At 36.9% G+C, this 15,637-nt stretch overlaps 1 protein-coding gene across 3 annotated transcripts in view; it reads left to right on the plus strand.

The window, feature by feature from the left end:
- Positions 1-15,637, plus strand: part of SI (sucrase-isomaltase) — a 67,766-nt gene that overhangs the window by 13,788 nt on the left and 38,341 nt on the right. For all 3 annotated transcript variants that reach the window (XM_067002375.1, XM_067002376.1, XM_067002377.1), the window contains exons 10-24: positions 283-414; positions 599-718; positions 2,136-2,249; positions 2,991-3,075; positions 4,479-4,596; positions 4,960-5,131; positions 5,812-5,928; positions 6,485-6,639; positions 7,130-7,214; positions 8,117-8,173; positions 8,782-8,906; positions 9,311-9,399; positions 13,089-13,138; positions 14,134-14,304; positions 15,251-15,400. In XM_067002375.1, coding sequence (XP_066858476.1) covers positions 283-414; positions 599-718; positions 2,136-2,249; positions 2,991-3,075; positions 4,479-4,596; positions 4,960-5,131; positions 5,812-5,928; positions 6,485-6,639; positions 7,130-7,214; positions 8,117-8,173; positions 8,782-8,906; positions 9,311-9,399; positions 13,089-13,138; positions 14,134-14,304; positions 15,251-15,400 — 1,740 coding nt within the window. The remainder of the gene's footprint in view (positions 1-282; positions 415-598; positions 719-2,135; positions 2,250-2,990; positions 3,076-4,478; positions 4,597-4,959; positions 5,132-5,811; positions 5,929-6,484; positions 6,640-7,129; positions 7,215-8,116; positions 8,174-8,781; positions 8,907-9,310; positions 9,400-13,088; positions 13,139-14,133; positions 14,305-15,250; positions 15,401-15,637) is intronic.

Consider the following 15,637-nt stretch of genomic DNA (forward strand, 5'->3'; position numbering starts at 1 on the left):
CCATTACACATTCATTTGAATTCTGATGTGAAATACAGTTTCTTTAAGGCACAAAAGATGTGTCAGTACAGTACATTTGGACTGTGTGAGATGAGATGCACATATTACAAATGGTCCTGACTGCATATTTTCTGTCAGGCTGCAGTAAAGTCCCAAAAGTAAATTCACTTCAGGATGAGCAGGAATTCTCATAAGAAATTACATCGTAAAAATATACAAAAAAAAAAAAAAAGCCTTTACATGTTACATCTCATGTTTAAGCTGAACTCTCTTCTCTTCCAGGATGCTCAGATCACTGATATTGACTACATGGAGGAAAAGAAAGATTTTACATATGACAAAGTGCAGTTTAAAGATCTCCCTAATTTTGCATCTTATCTGCATAACTATGGAAAAAAATATATTATCATATTGGTAAGAATTTAAGTATTTATTTTTTCCTTGTAAATACTATCATTATAACTATATATCGTTATACTTTGCATATTTTTATGCAATTATTACACTTCCTGCTTAACATTCCACTATAACTCATGGTGTGTATCTTTGTTTCTTATTATTGTATTTTATTTTATTTTTTTTTTTAAAACCTTTTTAGGATCCTGCTATTAGCACAAAAACCCTATCTGATGGTAGTGAATATGGAAGCTACACCAGGGGACAGTCTAAACGAGTCTGGGTTAACGAATCAGATGGAATAACACCATTAATTGGAGAGGTAAACACATTTTTATGAAGTTTAAACATGGTCAGTTTGGCTTAATTTGGCCAGGAGGGTCATTTTAAACTCTCTTCTTCCAGTGAAATTACCAGCCAGTGAGAACCAAGTTTATAAGGTCCCACTTAGCATATGATACATTTCAACCCTTCTTGATTAATTTTTATACATTTTTTTACATTATGTGTGTCTATTTTTGGTACAATCCTGTTTTGTATTAATACAGATTTTTAGGAAAACTAAAAGTACATGCCCTTTATAGTAGGAGGAAAAAAGCACTTAACAGCCCTGCCAGCCCATTGAAAACTTATGCAAGAAAAATGGTATTCTAATAGCCAGTACTTCATTTGATTTTATCAGGCATCTCACAATGATAAAAACAAAACAGATTATATATGTATATATATATATATATATATATATAATTATGGACTTCAGTTAATGTAAATCTGGGATCTGGGGGCTCTGGTTGACGGTAGGCTCACCATGAGCCAGCAGTGCAACTTGGCAGTGAAGAGGGCAAACCGTATTCTGGGGTGCATTAAACATGTTATAGCCAGCCTGTCAAAAGAGGTGATTATCCCACCATATTTAGCATTGGTGCAGCCTCATCTGGAATACAGTGTACAGTTCTGGGCTCTACAATTTTAAAAGGATGTTAAGGTATTTGAATGCATCCAAAGAAGAACAAGAATTTTGTTTAAAGGATGAAAGAAAATGGAAGGCATGTCCTTTGAGGAGGGGTTGAGGACACTGGGTTTGTTAAGCTTGGATAAGAGAAGGTTGAGGTGTGACCTCACTGCTCTTTACAGCTCGTTGAGCAAGGGAAGTGGAGAGGTAGGTGTACATCTTTTCTCCCTGGTGTCTACTGACAAGACACATGGGAATGCCTAAAAGCTGAATGAGGGGAGGTTCAGACTAGATATTAGGAAAATCTCATTTACCATGAGGGTTGTGTGACACTGGAACAGGCTTCGTAGGGAGGTGGTTGATATGCCGTGCTGTCCATGTTTCAGAGTCATTTGGATGCACTTTGGGTCAGACCCAAAGTAGTCTGACAGTTGGACTTCTTGATGACCTTTGTATGTCCCTTCCAACTGGAACTACTATTCTATTCTATTCTATTCACTTTGATACATATCCTCATATTCTGCCATGTACCAAAAAAGGCATTGAAGAGCAAATGGAAGAGAGGGCTTAAAAGAGGAAAAAGGTAGAGAAAATCCTTTTTGGTAGAGAATTTCGGTTTCGTTCACATTTTTTTAATGTTTGGCCTAGGCCTGGTTCAAGTTATTATTTGGAAAACAAAACAAAACAACAACAAAATCAAACAAAGGAAGTTTAATATATTATAAATTTTCATCTTCTTCTAATACAATTAACAGTGTAATCAATTATTTCCTTTTTAATGTTATAGGTGTGGCCGGGGGAAACTGTGTTCCCAGACTACACCAACCCAGACTGCACCAGCTGGTGGGTGGAAGAATGCAGATTGTTTTATAACACAGTGCCGTACGATGGAATCTGGATTGTAAGTAATTCTGAACTTTCATTTTAAGATAGATGTTTATCAAAGGAAAAGTTTAAAAAAAAGTTTGAAAGGAAAGTTTACTGTTAGTAACCTGAAATCATTGCAGGATGTTCATGTCTTTTGCTGTTGGATATGCAATTCAAATTTGATATCAATTCAAATTTGATATTCAAACCTTCTTCCCCTTAGACTTTTTCTGTTTTTCCTACTTCCTTTTACGTAAAAATAAAGAACTTTTCTGAAAGAAAGCAAGAATCTACTGAATATTTGGATATGCATTTTAGCAAGCTATAACAATTTTAAATTAACTTCTGTGGCAAAGTTGTAGTCCTTTACCTGCTACATGATCGAATATGTAGCTCTCACTTGCTTTGCTGACTGTGGTTCCATCAGGTCAATCTTTCAAGTGCAGACTGCACAGCTGTCCTGCAGAGAGCAAACGATTTGAGTCACGGAAACTAGTCACTAGACCAGTGCTACAGTGCTAAACTGTGCTAAAGATGTAGCTCTCACAAAATGATGCTCACCAGAATACAGAATTCCGCCCAACAGTGAGATCTGTATTAATACAGGAACAGTCCAGTTCAGAATCCAAGTGGTATCACTCTTACCTAAATGTATGGTACTAGTACTAAGTATTCCTTAAAGGGTAACAGAATAGAACATGTTGGGAATACATAGTTGAGGAAACTTTATTACAATCTGCATCTGCGTCTTACAGTCTGCATCTTACCTTTTCAGGACATGAATGAAATATCCAACTTTGTTCAAGGCTCAAATAAGGGTTGTGCACAAAATGACTTAAACTATCCTCCATTTACTCCCAGTAAGTCTATCTTCTTTAATCATAGAGAAAAATATTAAAAAGAATGAATTACAAATTACTGTGCAATTGCCTACAAGGATGCAAAGTGAATTTACTCTAGTTCTTATGGATGGTGTATGAACATTCTAATTGAGAGACAATATAGGTATGCCTTGGCGTGATTCAAAAGCGCAGTTCATATAAATCAAGAGAAAAAAAATGTGTTTTTACCACTTTTCTAATGATTACTGAATATTTTTGCTGCCTTAATTATCCCTGAAGATATATTGTTGCTCTTTCACTCAGTAGTTTTACATTTGTACACAGCACTTACATGGAATTCATATTTGCTATTAAGTACTAACTTCAGGAAACCATTACCATCATATTGTCCAATAGTGATTCAGAAATTTAGGGTGCAGCAGTACAGTTCTTCTTTGCATGGGTAAACAGTCAGTTGCAGGACAAATGCAGCTGGACCAAGGTTGAATTGCAGTCAGTTTGAGCCAGTGCTTAGTATGTCATTTTACTGTAAAATTTGGAAGTAAAAATGTTATTTTCTCTGACCTCAAACACAGATGAATTATTCAAATTAAACAAAAAGTGTTTCCATCTGTTCTAGATTGCAACTATTTAGTATCCCCAGTTCTAATTTAAGATGGAAAATAGGCAAGGATTACCTGTTAGTTGACTGAAAGTTAAAACTTTAAATAATGAATTAGCTTTTGAGGGTCTCTTCAGCATTCACAGCCCCCAGGTAGCTCACAGAGCAAATATGGGCCACTTGTGACCTCACAGGCATAGTCTGCTACCTTACAGTAAAGCGAATAGTCAATACAGAGAATGCAGAGTCTGCTTACACCATCTTGTTGCTCCCAGACATATGCTTGGGCTCACGATAAAGCTGACAGTGAGTCCACTTGTGTATAGATTAATTAAGAGAGGTGCCAGCAGAAAGCACTGGCACTGAAGGGATTAACTGTGGTTACCTTTTAATCACACCTAGGCAAAGATAAAGTGTTTGAGATAACTATTTTATGCACTGAAGAAATTGATACACATTTTCCGTATGTCTACTAAATTCTACTCCCTTAGCAAAGCTGCATTTCAGGAGCTGTTTGCAGTTATGCATGATTTTTTTTTTTCCTATTTGTGTGTTGATGGTCATGTGGTATACAAAGCTCAAGAGCAGAAAACAGCACCATTGGAGCAAAGTTGAATAAAACCAGCAGCCAACAAAATAATTGTGTTCCTGTAGTAGTAATAGTGATATTTGTTTAATGCAAACATAGTGAATTTGTTTAATGGAAACATTAAAGAATGAAAGAAAGGCTTCAGTGTCATGAAAGTGCACTAAATAAAAGGTTGGAATATTCAGAATCAAAACATGCTTTAAAACTAAAATCTATGTTCCTTTATTGAAGGTATTCTTGATAAACTCATGTTTTCCAAGACACTTTGTATGGATGCAGTGCAGAAGTGGGGCAAACACTATGACGTCCACAGTCTTTACGGATATTCCATGGCCATATCAACAAACAAGTAAGGAATGCATCCTAATATCTTTACAAAAAAGTTTCAGGTTTGCATCGTCCAAAATAGCAACTTCTAAATGAACCTGATTTCTGGACAAAATTAGACTGTATTTAAGCCACTGCAAGAAAAGCAAAATCTACTAACTAAAGTTCTGGGTCAGGCGTCGATAGTCAAAGACTTACAGAAGGGTTATTCAAATTTAACATCTTGAACTTTGCTAAAGGATGCCTGTCTAACTGTAAAGGAGTCCAGGTCTCTGCAATGACCGATTATAGTAACTTAGTCAGTATAAATCTGCTTTATATAAAACTACTGAAGCCTCTGTTATCTTTATTCTGTTGCATAGCTCCAGTCTTATTTCATTTTCAGGGTCATCAATACAGTGTTTCCTGGAAAACGAAGCTTCCTGATTTCGAGGTCTACTTTTGTGGGATCAGGAAAGCACACGGGACACTGGCTGGGAGATAATGCAGCAACATGGGAACACATAAAATGGGCGATACCTGGAATGCTGGAATTTAACCTCTTTGGAATTCCTTATGTATGAAATTCTAGTTTGTGACTTCTTTCAAAACCAATGGAAAAACATTACCTCTTTACCTCTGTGATAATGGGTTGTCTAGTCAAAGGCTGTTTATATAACAATCTTAACTCTTCAGCTATGCCATAATCCCCTTTAGGGATCTGGTTTTAACATTTTTTTTCCAATGACTGATTTTTGGTTTAGGCCACGTATTTTGGTTTCTATGACTGTATGTGTATGGTGAGACTTGCAGGTAACAGACATATGCCAAGCTACTTGTTACATCTAGTATTATTATATTCGTTAGTGATTCATGTGGTGTTTTCCTTTCCATTTCCATTTTGAATGAAATAGAAGCATCCATTTATAAGTGAAATGACCAAACTGTTCTTCAAGATTTAAATTTGTATGATTTGGCGTTGTTTTCTGAACATATGCCTATGAGTACCAAACAGGAAGGTAAGGGTTAGAAAGAAAAAAGAATGATGGACAGTGCTAGGAGCCAATCAGTTGACTGGTTGTTTGATTTATTGATTGATTTTGTACAAAGCCTAGTTAAAGGAAGATGTTTTCAATGGATTAGTCACCCTAGCAAAAAAAAGAAGGATGAATTGATACGTCCCTTAAATGTTACATCTTGTGTAGAGATTAGAGGTGCAGTATACTCTCTATGCAACACATTCTGCTTTTATTTAAAGATTGGAGCCGATATTTGTGGTTTCTTTGATGACACGACAGAAGAACTTTGCAGGCGGTGGATGCAAGTAGGAGCCTTTTACCCATTTTCCCGGAATCACAATGCTGAAGGATACATAGTAAGTTGTACCTTCTCTTACAAACTGTTTTGGATTCCACTCCCACATTTCCTTTGATAGTATCCCTAATGATCATTACCATCACTAGCAATTAGATAGCAGAGCAGTCTGAAACTGACAGAACCTTGAGCTCTCTTTATGAAATCCTGCCTTCAAGAGGTTAAGAGGTTCTGCTTCAGAAGGGTTAGTTTCATGTACTTGAGGCTTCATGGATTTGGCAGCAGTTTCATCACCATTATTTGCCCCTTCCAGTGAGGGCAAGCACTCGCTGCTCTGTGACCCATTAGCCTGATTCTCAGGAGCACCCTTTAGTGTGCACTGGCATGCGTGTCCAATGAAACGTGGGCTGCCCCTGACGTGCCCTCCTCGCAGTTGGACAAGGAGGGACCGGCAGTGCTAAGGGAGACTGGAGCAGGACCTCAAGTCTCACAACCCAAAAGGCAGATACTGTGCAGATGCACACCACTGAATTTCAGCTCCTCGCAAACAGCAGCTGCTTTCCGTGATTGGCAGGGTATTTCCCACGCAATGAAAATAATCTAATATTTATTTTCAGCCTCAGGATCCAGCTGTGTTTGGAGCAGATTCACTTTTGGTGAAAACCTCCAAACATTACTTGAACATTCGCTACACTTTGCTGCCCTACCTGTACACCCTCTTTTACAAAGCTCATACCCAAGGGGACACGGTTGCACGTCCAGTTTTGCACGAGTAAGTGTACCAAAGAGCCTTTGTGGTAATTTTATTAGGAATAAAAGATTCAGACAGCTTGAATGTTGATAGGAGCTATCCAAATAGGTATGTAATTTGTGAAAATGCATGTTGGAATATATATAGAGAGAGACAACTTCTGAATTCATGAAATACCATTTTGGTGTAATCAGAAGAGTAATCAGAAACCATCTGTAATTTCTGTATATATGCATATATTATTGTCAGTCAGTCTTAAGAGGTGCTATGAAATGTTATTGCCAGCTAATCAAATCACTCTGGGCCATGATCTGTATATTAGAATGTACATTTCCTTACCTGGAAACTTTTGAACACAACTAGGTCAAGAATACGTCAAGAAAAAGAAGGAATTTTCACCTGACACTTTTCAGTCATGATTCTGGGCAATCAGTACTTTGAAATACTAGGATTACTGATGATGGTCTAGCTCTTCAAAATGAGTTAGTGCCCTGTCCTTCCCAATTTCCAGGTTCTACTCAGATGAAGCGACGTGGGGAGTTGATAGGCAGTTCCTGTGGGGTCCTGGTCTACTTATTTCTGCTGTCCTTGACCCGGTAGGTTTGGCTGTTTGGTGTCTGTCTCATAACCACCTCATGGGGAAGGGGGACTCCTCAAGTCACTAGCTGCAACTCTTTTCTCTGGTGGGGGACTACAGCATAAAATGCTGAAGTTATGTTATTGCTGTTGTTCCTTTATTCCTCGGTTAGAAACCACCTTCCTTTTTTTTTTTTTTTTCCTGAGCTTTTGGAGTTTGTTTGTCTGACAACTTTGTTACTCAGCTTGAAGATTATAGCTCCTCTGCTGTGTATGTATTTCCTCCTGAAATCACGCTCCCTCTCCCATTTTATGCTGAACAAGGTGAACCACAAAAATGGGGTCTTCCTGTTTCCCAGAGGAGATCAGGAAATGTCCTCTGGTCCTATTCTGGTCTGAACTCTTCTGTCTTGAGTAGACCTTAAGCCATTTCACAAGAAAAATGCAGAATTACTTGTCTATTAGCAGTAACGCAGTTTCTTCTCCAGGTGAAGTATGTTTTTTTGCTAGATGATTGTACATATTATTCATTGGTACATCATATTACTGACTGTCTTTGGACTCCTTGCAAATGTACATTTGTTAGTCTTCTTCCCCTCCCCCTCCACCCCTTCACTTATTACTTTCAGTGAGAGAGCCCACAACATATTTTTGTCACTGTTGAAATGGAAAGTCTTGCACTTTATATATTAAATCCCATATAATCTATTATATTTTCCATCTCCTGTTTTTCAGTCATCTGGGGAACCAGTCATCTGGTCTGATATACTGATTCAACTCATCTTTGCATCATCTCAGAATTTCACTCAAAATCAGAGCTTTTCTCACGTCATTTTTTCTTGTCTTACACATCACAAGAAAGTTTAGTCTATTAACTAACTTGATTTCAAATATGACAGTTGTTTCTTTATTCACATTTCAGGGTGTGGATGTAATTCAAGCATATATTCCTGATGCAGTGTGGTATGAGTATGAAACGGTGAGTAAATGCCCAGGAGACTATGGGGTGATTGTCTAAAGGTCTGTGTGATAGAATTAGATTGTCAGGCCTGCTTCAGTGATAGAGACCTGAAAGAAAGCCTACAGGGAGGAAATGGTGAGATAAAGGATGAAGTATGGAGGGGGTAAGCACATGAGTCAAAACCTCAAAGAAAGGACATGGAGGTGTGGAATATAGTGCAGGGGATGAGAAGTCAGATTGAATAGAAACTTCAGCAAAGACATACTTGAAGTAAAGTAAAACATAATGATGCATGAGAGTTTGGGATTTTTCTTTATTAATCTCATTTCTGCAAATAAGTTTCCCACTGCTGGGACCTCCCACTGTGAGGGCTTTCCTCACATCTGATGTCCCAACAGGAGCTGCTGTCTGTGCTGACTGACCCAAAACTCAGCGCTAAGAGGTGTTGATTTATATAACATATTGATATGTGGTTATTTTATTTCTTGGGCCCAGTGTCACATTGATATTTACCTAAATTCAACCTCCTCTGAAAGGAAAAGTTAAAATGAATGCTGTCTTAAATCCTGAGTTTCATAACAGTGAGTAATGCAACATACCCATTCTTTTACATCCCTGTCAATAAGGGGGCAAAAATACCCATAAGAAAACAATGGACTGATTTGTACCTGCCAGCAGACAAACTGGGGCTCCATTTGAGAGGAGGCTACATTTACCCTACCCAACAACCAGCTCCCACAACATCTGAAAGGTATGCTTCCAAACCAAATGCTTTCATCATTATAGTAGTACGAAGTGTAATTTCAAGAATGGGCTCAGGACTGCCAAGTTACAAATCAGTAGCAGCCCATCCAATTTAGCATTCTCACTTTGAGACTTGGGAACAACAGTGAACAACAACTCACTTCTGCTACTGTTTACATGATATAGGTAATGATGCATTAAAGGTTTATTTGCATAACATTTTTTCAACTTGCCATGTATTTTAATCCATTTCCATGAAAATAAAGATGAACAAGGACTAATCTAAGACAACTCCCCAAACATTGTAACTCTTCCGATTACTGCATTCTTAGCATGAACAGGAAGGATTTGTTAAGACTGTCTCAGTAACTGTCTAGATACATGTAAGACAGAATGTCTTTCTTTTGATAGTCGCAAGAATCCAATGGGACTTATAATTGCCCTGGATGACGACGGTAAAGCTTATGGAGACTTGTTCTGGGATGATGGAGACTCTACAGGTGAGCTATCCATACTGAAATAAGTACGATAAACCAAACTTAAATATTCTTACAAACTTCGATCTTCCAGCTCATTTTATGGAGCAAGAATAAGCCATTGTGGACATTGTTACAACCCATTAATAGTTACTCATACTCATACATTACTTTTTCATCACTTTTAAGTGAAAAAAAAAAGTTAGTCTTCCTTTTTTATTTTTTTCTATTATTTTCAACCCATGTTTTCACTGTAGCCACAAATATGTTAAGGTTTGGTACATTAGCATTCTGACTGTTAAACTGTGGTGTCAAGATTGATACATATTCTGGTATAGATCCAAATTAGTTTCAATGGGTGCAAGAATGCACATAATTAGTGTTGGAAGCTACAAACAGGTAGAAAATGAAAAAGTAGTACTTTTTTTTAACTCTGTGGAGTTATTTAAATTACTTGTGAAAACAGTAGAGATTATGTCAACTCAAAGATACAGTATTGAAGCCAAAATATTTCATGCCATCTGGTTCCTGCAGCACACCGGTGCATGAGCATACAAGTAAGCATGTACAGGCTATATTTGCCATGTTGCCAACCTCGCCTTTGCAAAAGCAGTCAGGGAAGTTGTTTCCCCTGGGACAGTCACTATAATTATGCCAAAGCCTGTCAACTTCATCTCTGGTGGTGAACTGGCATTGATAATCCTTACCTCGACGGTTTTGTTCTGTCAAAAAAAAATAAAATAAAATACAAACTTCAACCTCTAGTTTACAGTCAAATTAATTTCTGTTTTCATGAAAATTAATGCATTTGGAATACATGCATGTCTAAGGAAATCAGTGTTAGTTCTAGAGCAATGGAAGAACCTTGGAAAAAAAAAATAGAAATAGAAATTTTAATCTTGAGGGGAAGAAAGTTTTGAAAAATGGAAAACCTTGAACCATGGGATTTTCTATGGTATTTCTGAGGATTTAGGTAGGCATTCAGTTTCCATTAAAATAAAAGGATTTGAGGTACTTCAGTCCTTTAGGCTGCTTTTGCAGCCTTTGTCCTTTATTATGTATATTTTGAGAGAAGTCAGCAAGCAGGTTGAACATTAATTCTGAAACAATTGTTTTGAAGAACTTTTATAGAACACTGTATCTTGCATTATCATTCAGAGCTAAGGATTATGGTTTATGGTGGATGCCAGCTGATGCTGTTGCGGTTCAGGCGGACCCAATCTTCTCTCTTTCATGTCCTATTGTGTCCATAGACAGCTGTCCAAGACAAAAGTACCTGAGCTTTCTTTTAGCTATACTGGAATAAAATGTAGGTGTGAACTTAACAAGAACTGCAGCAATAGGAATGCACAGCTAAAAATGAAGTCAGAGTAATACTACCACTGAGGTTAAAATATGTATTTTGGGCACGTTCAATTTGTATTACTGAAGATTAGACCCCAGTTCTGCAGATGGTTGCTCACAGAGGCAGTTTGATACACAAGAGATTTTCCCATGTGAATTAACCTGACTAGCGTCCATCTGTAGGTGGTATCTGCATTGGTGCAGTCATGCCTCTGTCTTCTGAAAAGAACAAACAAAAAAACAGAAAACTCCTTCTTCTAGATACTTAGTTAGTCTTTCTCTTTTTCATTTTTTTTTCCTCCTTCCTAGTTTATCCTTCAGTTACTAAACGCTACCTTTGTCCTTGGTATAATAATTTTTCCACTCATCGGAATCCCAAGGCTCTAAATCCACTTGCATGAAAGCAAGCATCTGTTGGGGTTCAGAACTGTATCCACTTTTCCTAAATTCATAAATGCTTTGTGCTGTGCTGGCGGTCACTGTCTTTGTAACAAAAGCAGCAGGAGAAAAGATGTGATTATGCTTTGTTCCCCCTGCCTCAGCTGACACTGTGAGGTTCCACCCTGGGAGAAGGTCAGGATGGACAGCTGGAGGGGGCAAGGCTAGGGAACAGCTTGGCTCTGTTGACCGGAGCACCTCTGTCAGAGCCCTTAGATTCACTCACGTAATAGCAACCTTGGTCAGGTATTTCCTACTGGGACATGTACATCAGAAATCTTAGCTCAGAAATCTCTAGTTTGAAGGGTTTCTGCACCCTAATGCTGCAAAGGAAGATGCTGGTGGAGCGTTTTGTGCAGTCTGTTAGGAAGACAGCTACGGAAAATGCCAGAAAGTAAGGTATTTGTGCTCCACAGGTATTGTGATGGCAATCCTAGAAAATCTGTTGGAATGAGAAAAACTTCATGCATCGGACTTGTAGGACTCCCTTTTATTATTTTAACTGTGCCAATCGTATCTCACAGAAAAACTTCCAAGCGTCTAGTTTTCTTTAGATTTTTGTGAAAGTTTGGGATGCTTTTAAGACATAGAGCTGTGATTTGGCTGATTATTGCAGCAGTAAATATTGAAGGCCTTGGGTGGCTGCTGATATGACAGCCGTATGTACTGCTATGTCAAGATCTAAAATAACGAAGCTGTTATTGTACTCTCTTCTGTTGAGAAACAAAACAATAAAACATCTTATGATCTTACTTCCTGGCCCAAACTTACAGGTTGCAGAGAAACATTTTACATGTTGCTCACATTTACATTTTCTCATATGGAAAAAAGTAACAGATTGTTGTAGTCAATTTTTGTATTTCTTTTTTTTTTTTTTTTCCTGGTGATGTGTTGTTTCCTCTGTTATGTCTCCATGGCATACATTATTAATATTACAGTCATTTTCTGCATGAAACACTTACTTTAAATATTTTGAAGGCTTCACTTTGAACCATACGTCTACATTTAAGAAGATACACATGAGTAAAAAAAAAAATAAAAAATAAAAATCCATACATTTTAGAGATGTTCAATTCAATTTTTTATGGAAAATTTTGGAAATTAGATCTCCTGGCCTAATCCAAAAGAAGTTTAGGAGAACTGTCTCATCATCAAAGAGACGATAGTAAGGTCAAAATGGAAACCTGTTGGATGGAACATGTAGTGAACACTTCACTTGGCTAACTTGCCTTTTGCCTGCAAAACGAGAATGTGCAGAGAGAGCATAGCAAGTCATATTACTTTGTCATACTCTTATCCTTGAGCTATATTAATTTATATATAGTTTACTTCATTCCTATGGAAAGAGAGTTGTTGGCCAGCATATAATTTCTTGGTGTTATAGCAGATCTGCAGTGAATAATCACTCACTTTGTAGCTTTGGTGGCCTACAAGCTGCCTACAAATTTCACTCTTCTGGGCAAATGTAGAAAAATAGGATACCATAAGACAGCAGCAAGAACAATTACAAGTCTAGAAAATAGGCCTCATAGAAAAAGTTGTGTGATCTAAATAGAAAGATGAGAGGAAATACCAAATACTATAGAGATATTGAAGGTGATAAACACTTTTGCAATGGCAAACAAACTCCCACTTGGATAATAAACAGAAATAGTGAATGTTTCTATTGCTTCCTGTTAGAAATGGGAATCCTCTACAGCAATGGTTGAGATAATGAATCTTCAATTCTGAGCTATATGCAGGTTTTTAAAGAATACAAAATAAGAGTCAGGTCTTCAGAACAAGGTGGAACCAACAGTAATTTGTACATAATTTGTTCCAAACATCTTCTGAATGACTTTATGATAATCAGTAATTGATTGGTGACACAGTCTTGGTTCGTATGCATTCTTTTCTGCACTGCAAGTGTAACTTATTTCTTTTCCTTACAGGTACACTTGACAGTAAAAGCTACATTTACTATGAGTTTAATGTTTCTGCTGTAAGTATTCTCTTTTAAATGATTATATTTTCATCTGTTATCTTTATCAAAATGTATTGTCAAAGGGCATTCTTTTCTCCCTCATTCTCCCATAATAATTACTGAGAAATAAAGTGTTTGACAAAGTCACAGCAGAGTCATTTCAAAAATAATGTAATTTAAATGGAATGAAAGTATTTTAGTTGTCTTTACTTCCCCTAATTAATTTTAATATCTAAAGAACTCTTAATTCCCTTTACTTCATAAACTCAGCAGCAATGTTTATTGAGTGGGAGAACTATAAAGCATCAGAGGCAGTTAAAACAGTGCCAGGAAGGAGAGGGATATAGTGTTTGTGATTCTGAAAAATTGTGAAATTGAAAAAAAAAATAAAAATCTGGGATACTGAAAAAGTGTAGCTTAATGTCTCCAAAAAAGGGAGGAGTAGACCTATATCCTGTTTGAACCTACAGCATCTGCTTCATGATTAATTTTCTATTCCGTTTTGTCCAGAGATATCATATGACCAGGATGTCAAGTAGTATGCTAAAGTATTATTTTGTATAATGATAATAATATCTGTGAAAGGTATTCTTTCCCTTGCTATGGTAAAACAACAAGGCAACAAGTGAGAGAAGATGCATAGGCACAATGCGTACGGTGGAAGCACAGGAACAGAATTGAGAACTATGCCTCTATATATACCTATCTATCTATTACATATATGATTTACATTTAATCTTATAGAATCATTTGTAGATAAGAAACTTTAGTTACTCTTGGAGTTTGAAAGTCTTGTAGCCAAAAGCATCAGTTTCGTCCTGTAACAAAGAAGAAAGGATTATGATGATAACAACAAGCAGGACAATAATTATTATGTTAAGAAAACAGTATTGGCTTTCTTTATACCACCCTGTGGAGAGCTAATGAGAAAAATAAATTGGTAAGTCAGGAGAACCTTGGGCCATTATTATTATTTATTTTTCTAATAAGCTGATGACTACCTTATTTTTCAGAATATTCTACAAATGAATGTCATAAACAATGGTTATGTCGATCCAAACAACCTGAAGTTTGAAGAAATCAAAATACTGGGAGCGCTCCAGGAAATAACAGAACTTACTGTCTCTCAGAACAATGTTCCACAAACTTCTTTACATAATATCACCTACTATCCTTCAGATAAGGTAAATTATAACAGTCAAATGGAAAGCATTGGAATTGCATGAATTGGATTTTATACATTGCAAAGGATAGTCCTCCATAGTAATACTGTTTTACCAGAATACATTGTGTACCTGAATACAAGTGCAATTACATTAAACTAAGCCGTATAGGAAGAGCATCCAAGTTTTGCTCTCAGACCGTCAAAATGACATGATGTTTAGTTGTGCACTTATTCCCACAACAACATTTGATGTGTCAGAGGAATACCTTTGTGATTTGGTTTGATGTTGAAGGAGGGTAAAAAATTCCTACCTTGCCAGTGAGCATTAGTTTATTGATTTTTATTTATTTATTTTTAAACAAAATCAAGTGCACTTTTTGAACCTCCTGTATCAGTTTGTTCAGCATTTTTCACAGCATGAGTAGTGGTAATCAGCAACACAGTGCATTTATGTGCTAAGTAAGTGAATCTGCTGCTAGTGGGGAGCTTTCATAGAAGTGCTTTTGCGCACTAACGGTAGCGCTGACATTGCTTTGAACTTGTTTTGAACGTGCATTGTATACACTCTTTAATTATTACATGCACTTGTGTTACCTGTTATCTCAGTAAATGACTCAAAATCAAAATATTTTAACTTTTTCTGACCTCTTGCAATCATATTTCAAAAGGTGAGAGAGCTGTGCCCCTGTCTTTATTTGTGTGTGCTTCCAGAGAAACCATGAGATCAGCTCCATTTTTTAAATAATCTTTTTTTTCAGGTTCATCTTCTTATTTTCACGTTATTTGTAAGAATTTCAGCTGTGTGCATTTATAAAAGTAAGATGATATCAAATGTCACAGGACAGTTTTTTGTGAGATGCCATGTAGGAAAATGCATTGTTCCTGAGGAACGGCTTCTCTACTAACTGAAGGAAAGATTGATCTGCTGTAGGATTTAATAAGTATTTCTTGTGTAATATTTGTAGGTTGTTCATATAACAGGACTTCAGCTTGAACTGGGAAAATCCTACACACTGCAATGGAATCAACAATCAAGTATCAACGAAAGGTTTGATTGTTATCCCAATCAGGATCCAACAAAAGAAAAATGTGAACAACTTGGCTGTGTCTGGGAGGTAAGCAAAAATGATTTCTCTAAATGGTCGTGACAGAAACCTTTCCGGAATCATAGCTTTCTCTCTGTTGTGGTTACAGGGGAAAAAGTAGTCAGGCAGATTTGTCAGACATAATTAGTATGGGGGCACTGCCATCAACTGACCTGTACTAGCAATTTTATTTGCTTCACTGATACTAAGGTAGTTAGCAACAGTGTAAGTTCTTTCAAAGTGTATCAGAAGTTGAGGAAAAATGTG

This window comes from Anser cygnoides, chromosome 9 (genome assembly GCF_040182565.1).
Source record: "Anser cygnoides isolate HZ-2024a breed goose chromosome 9, Taihu_goose_T2T_genome, whole genome shotgun sequence".
Classification (NCBI taxonomy): Eukaryota; Metazoa; Chordata; class Aves; order Anseriformes; family Anatidae; genus Anser; species Anser cygnoides.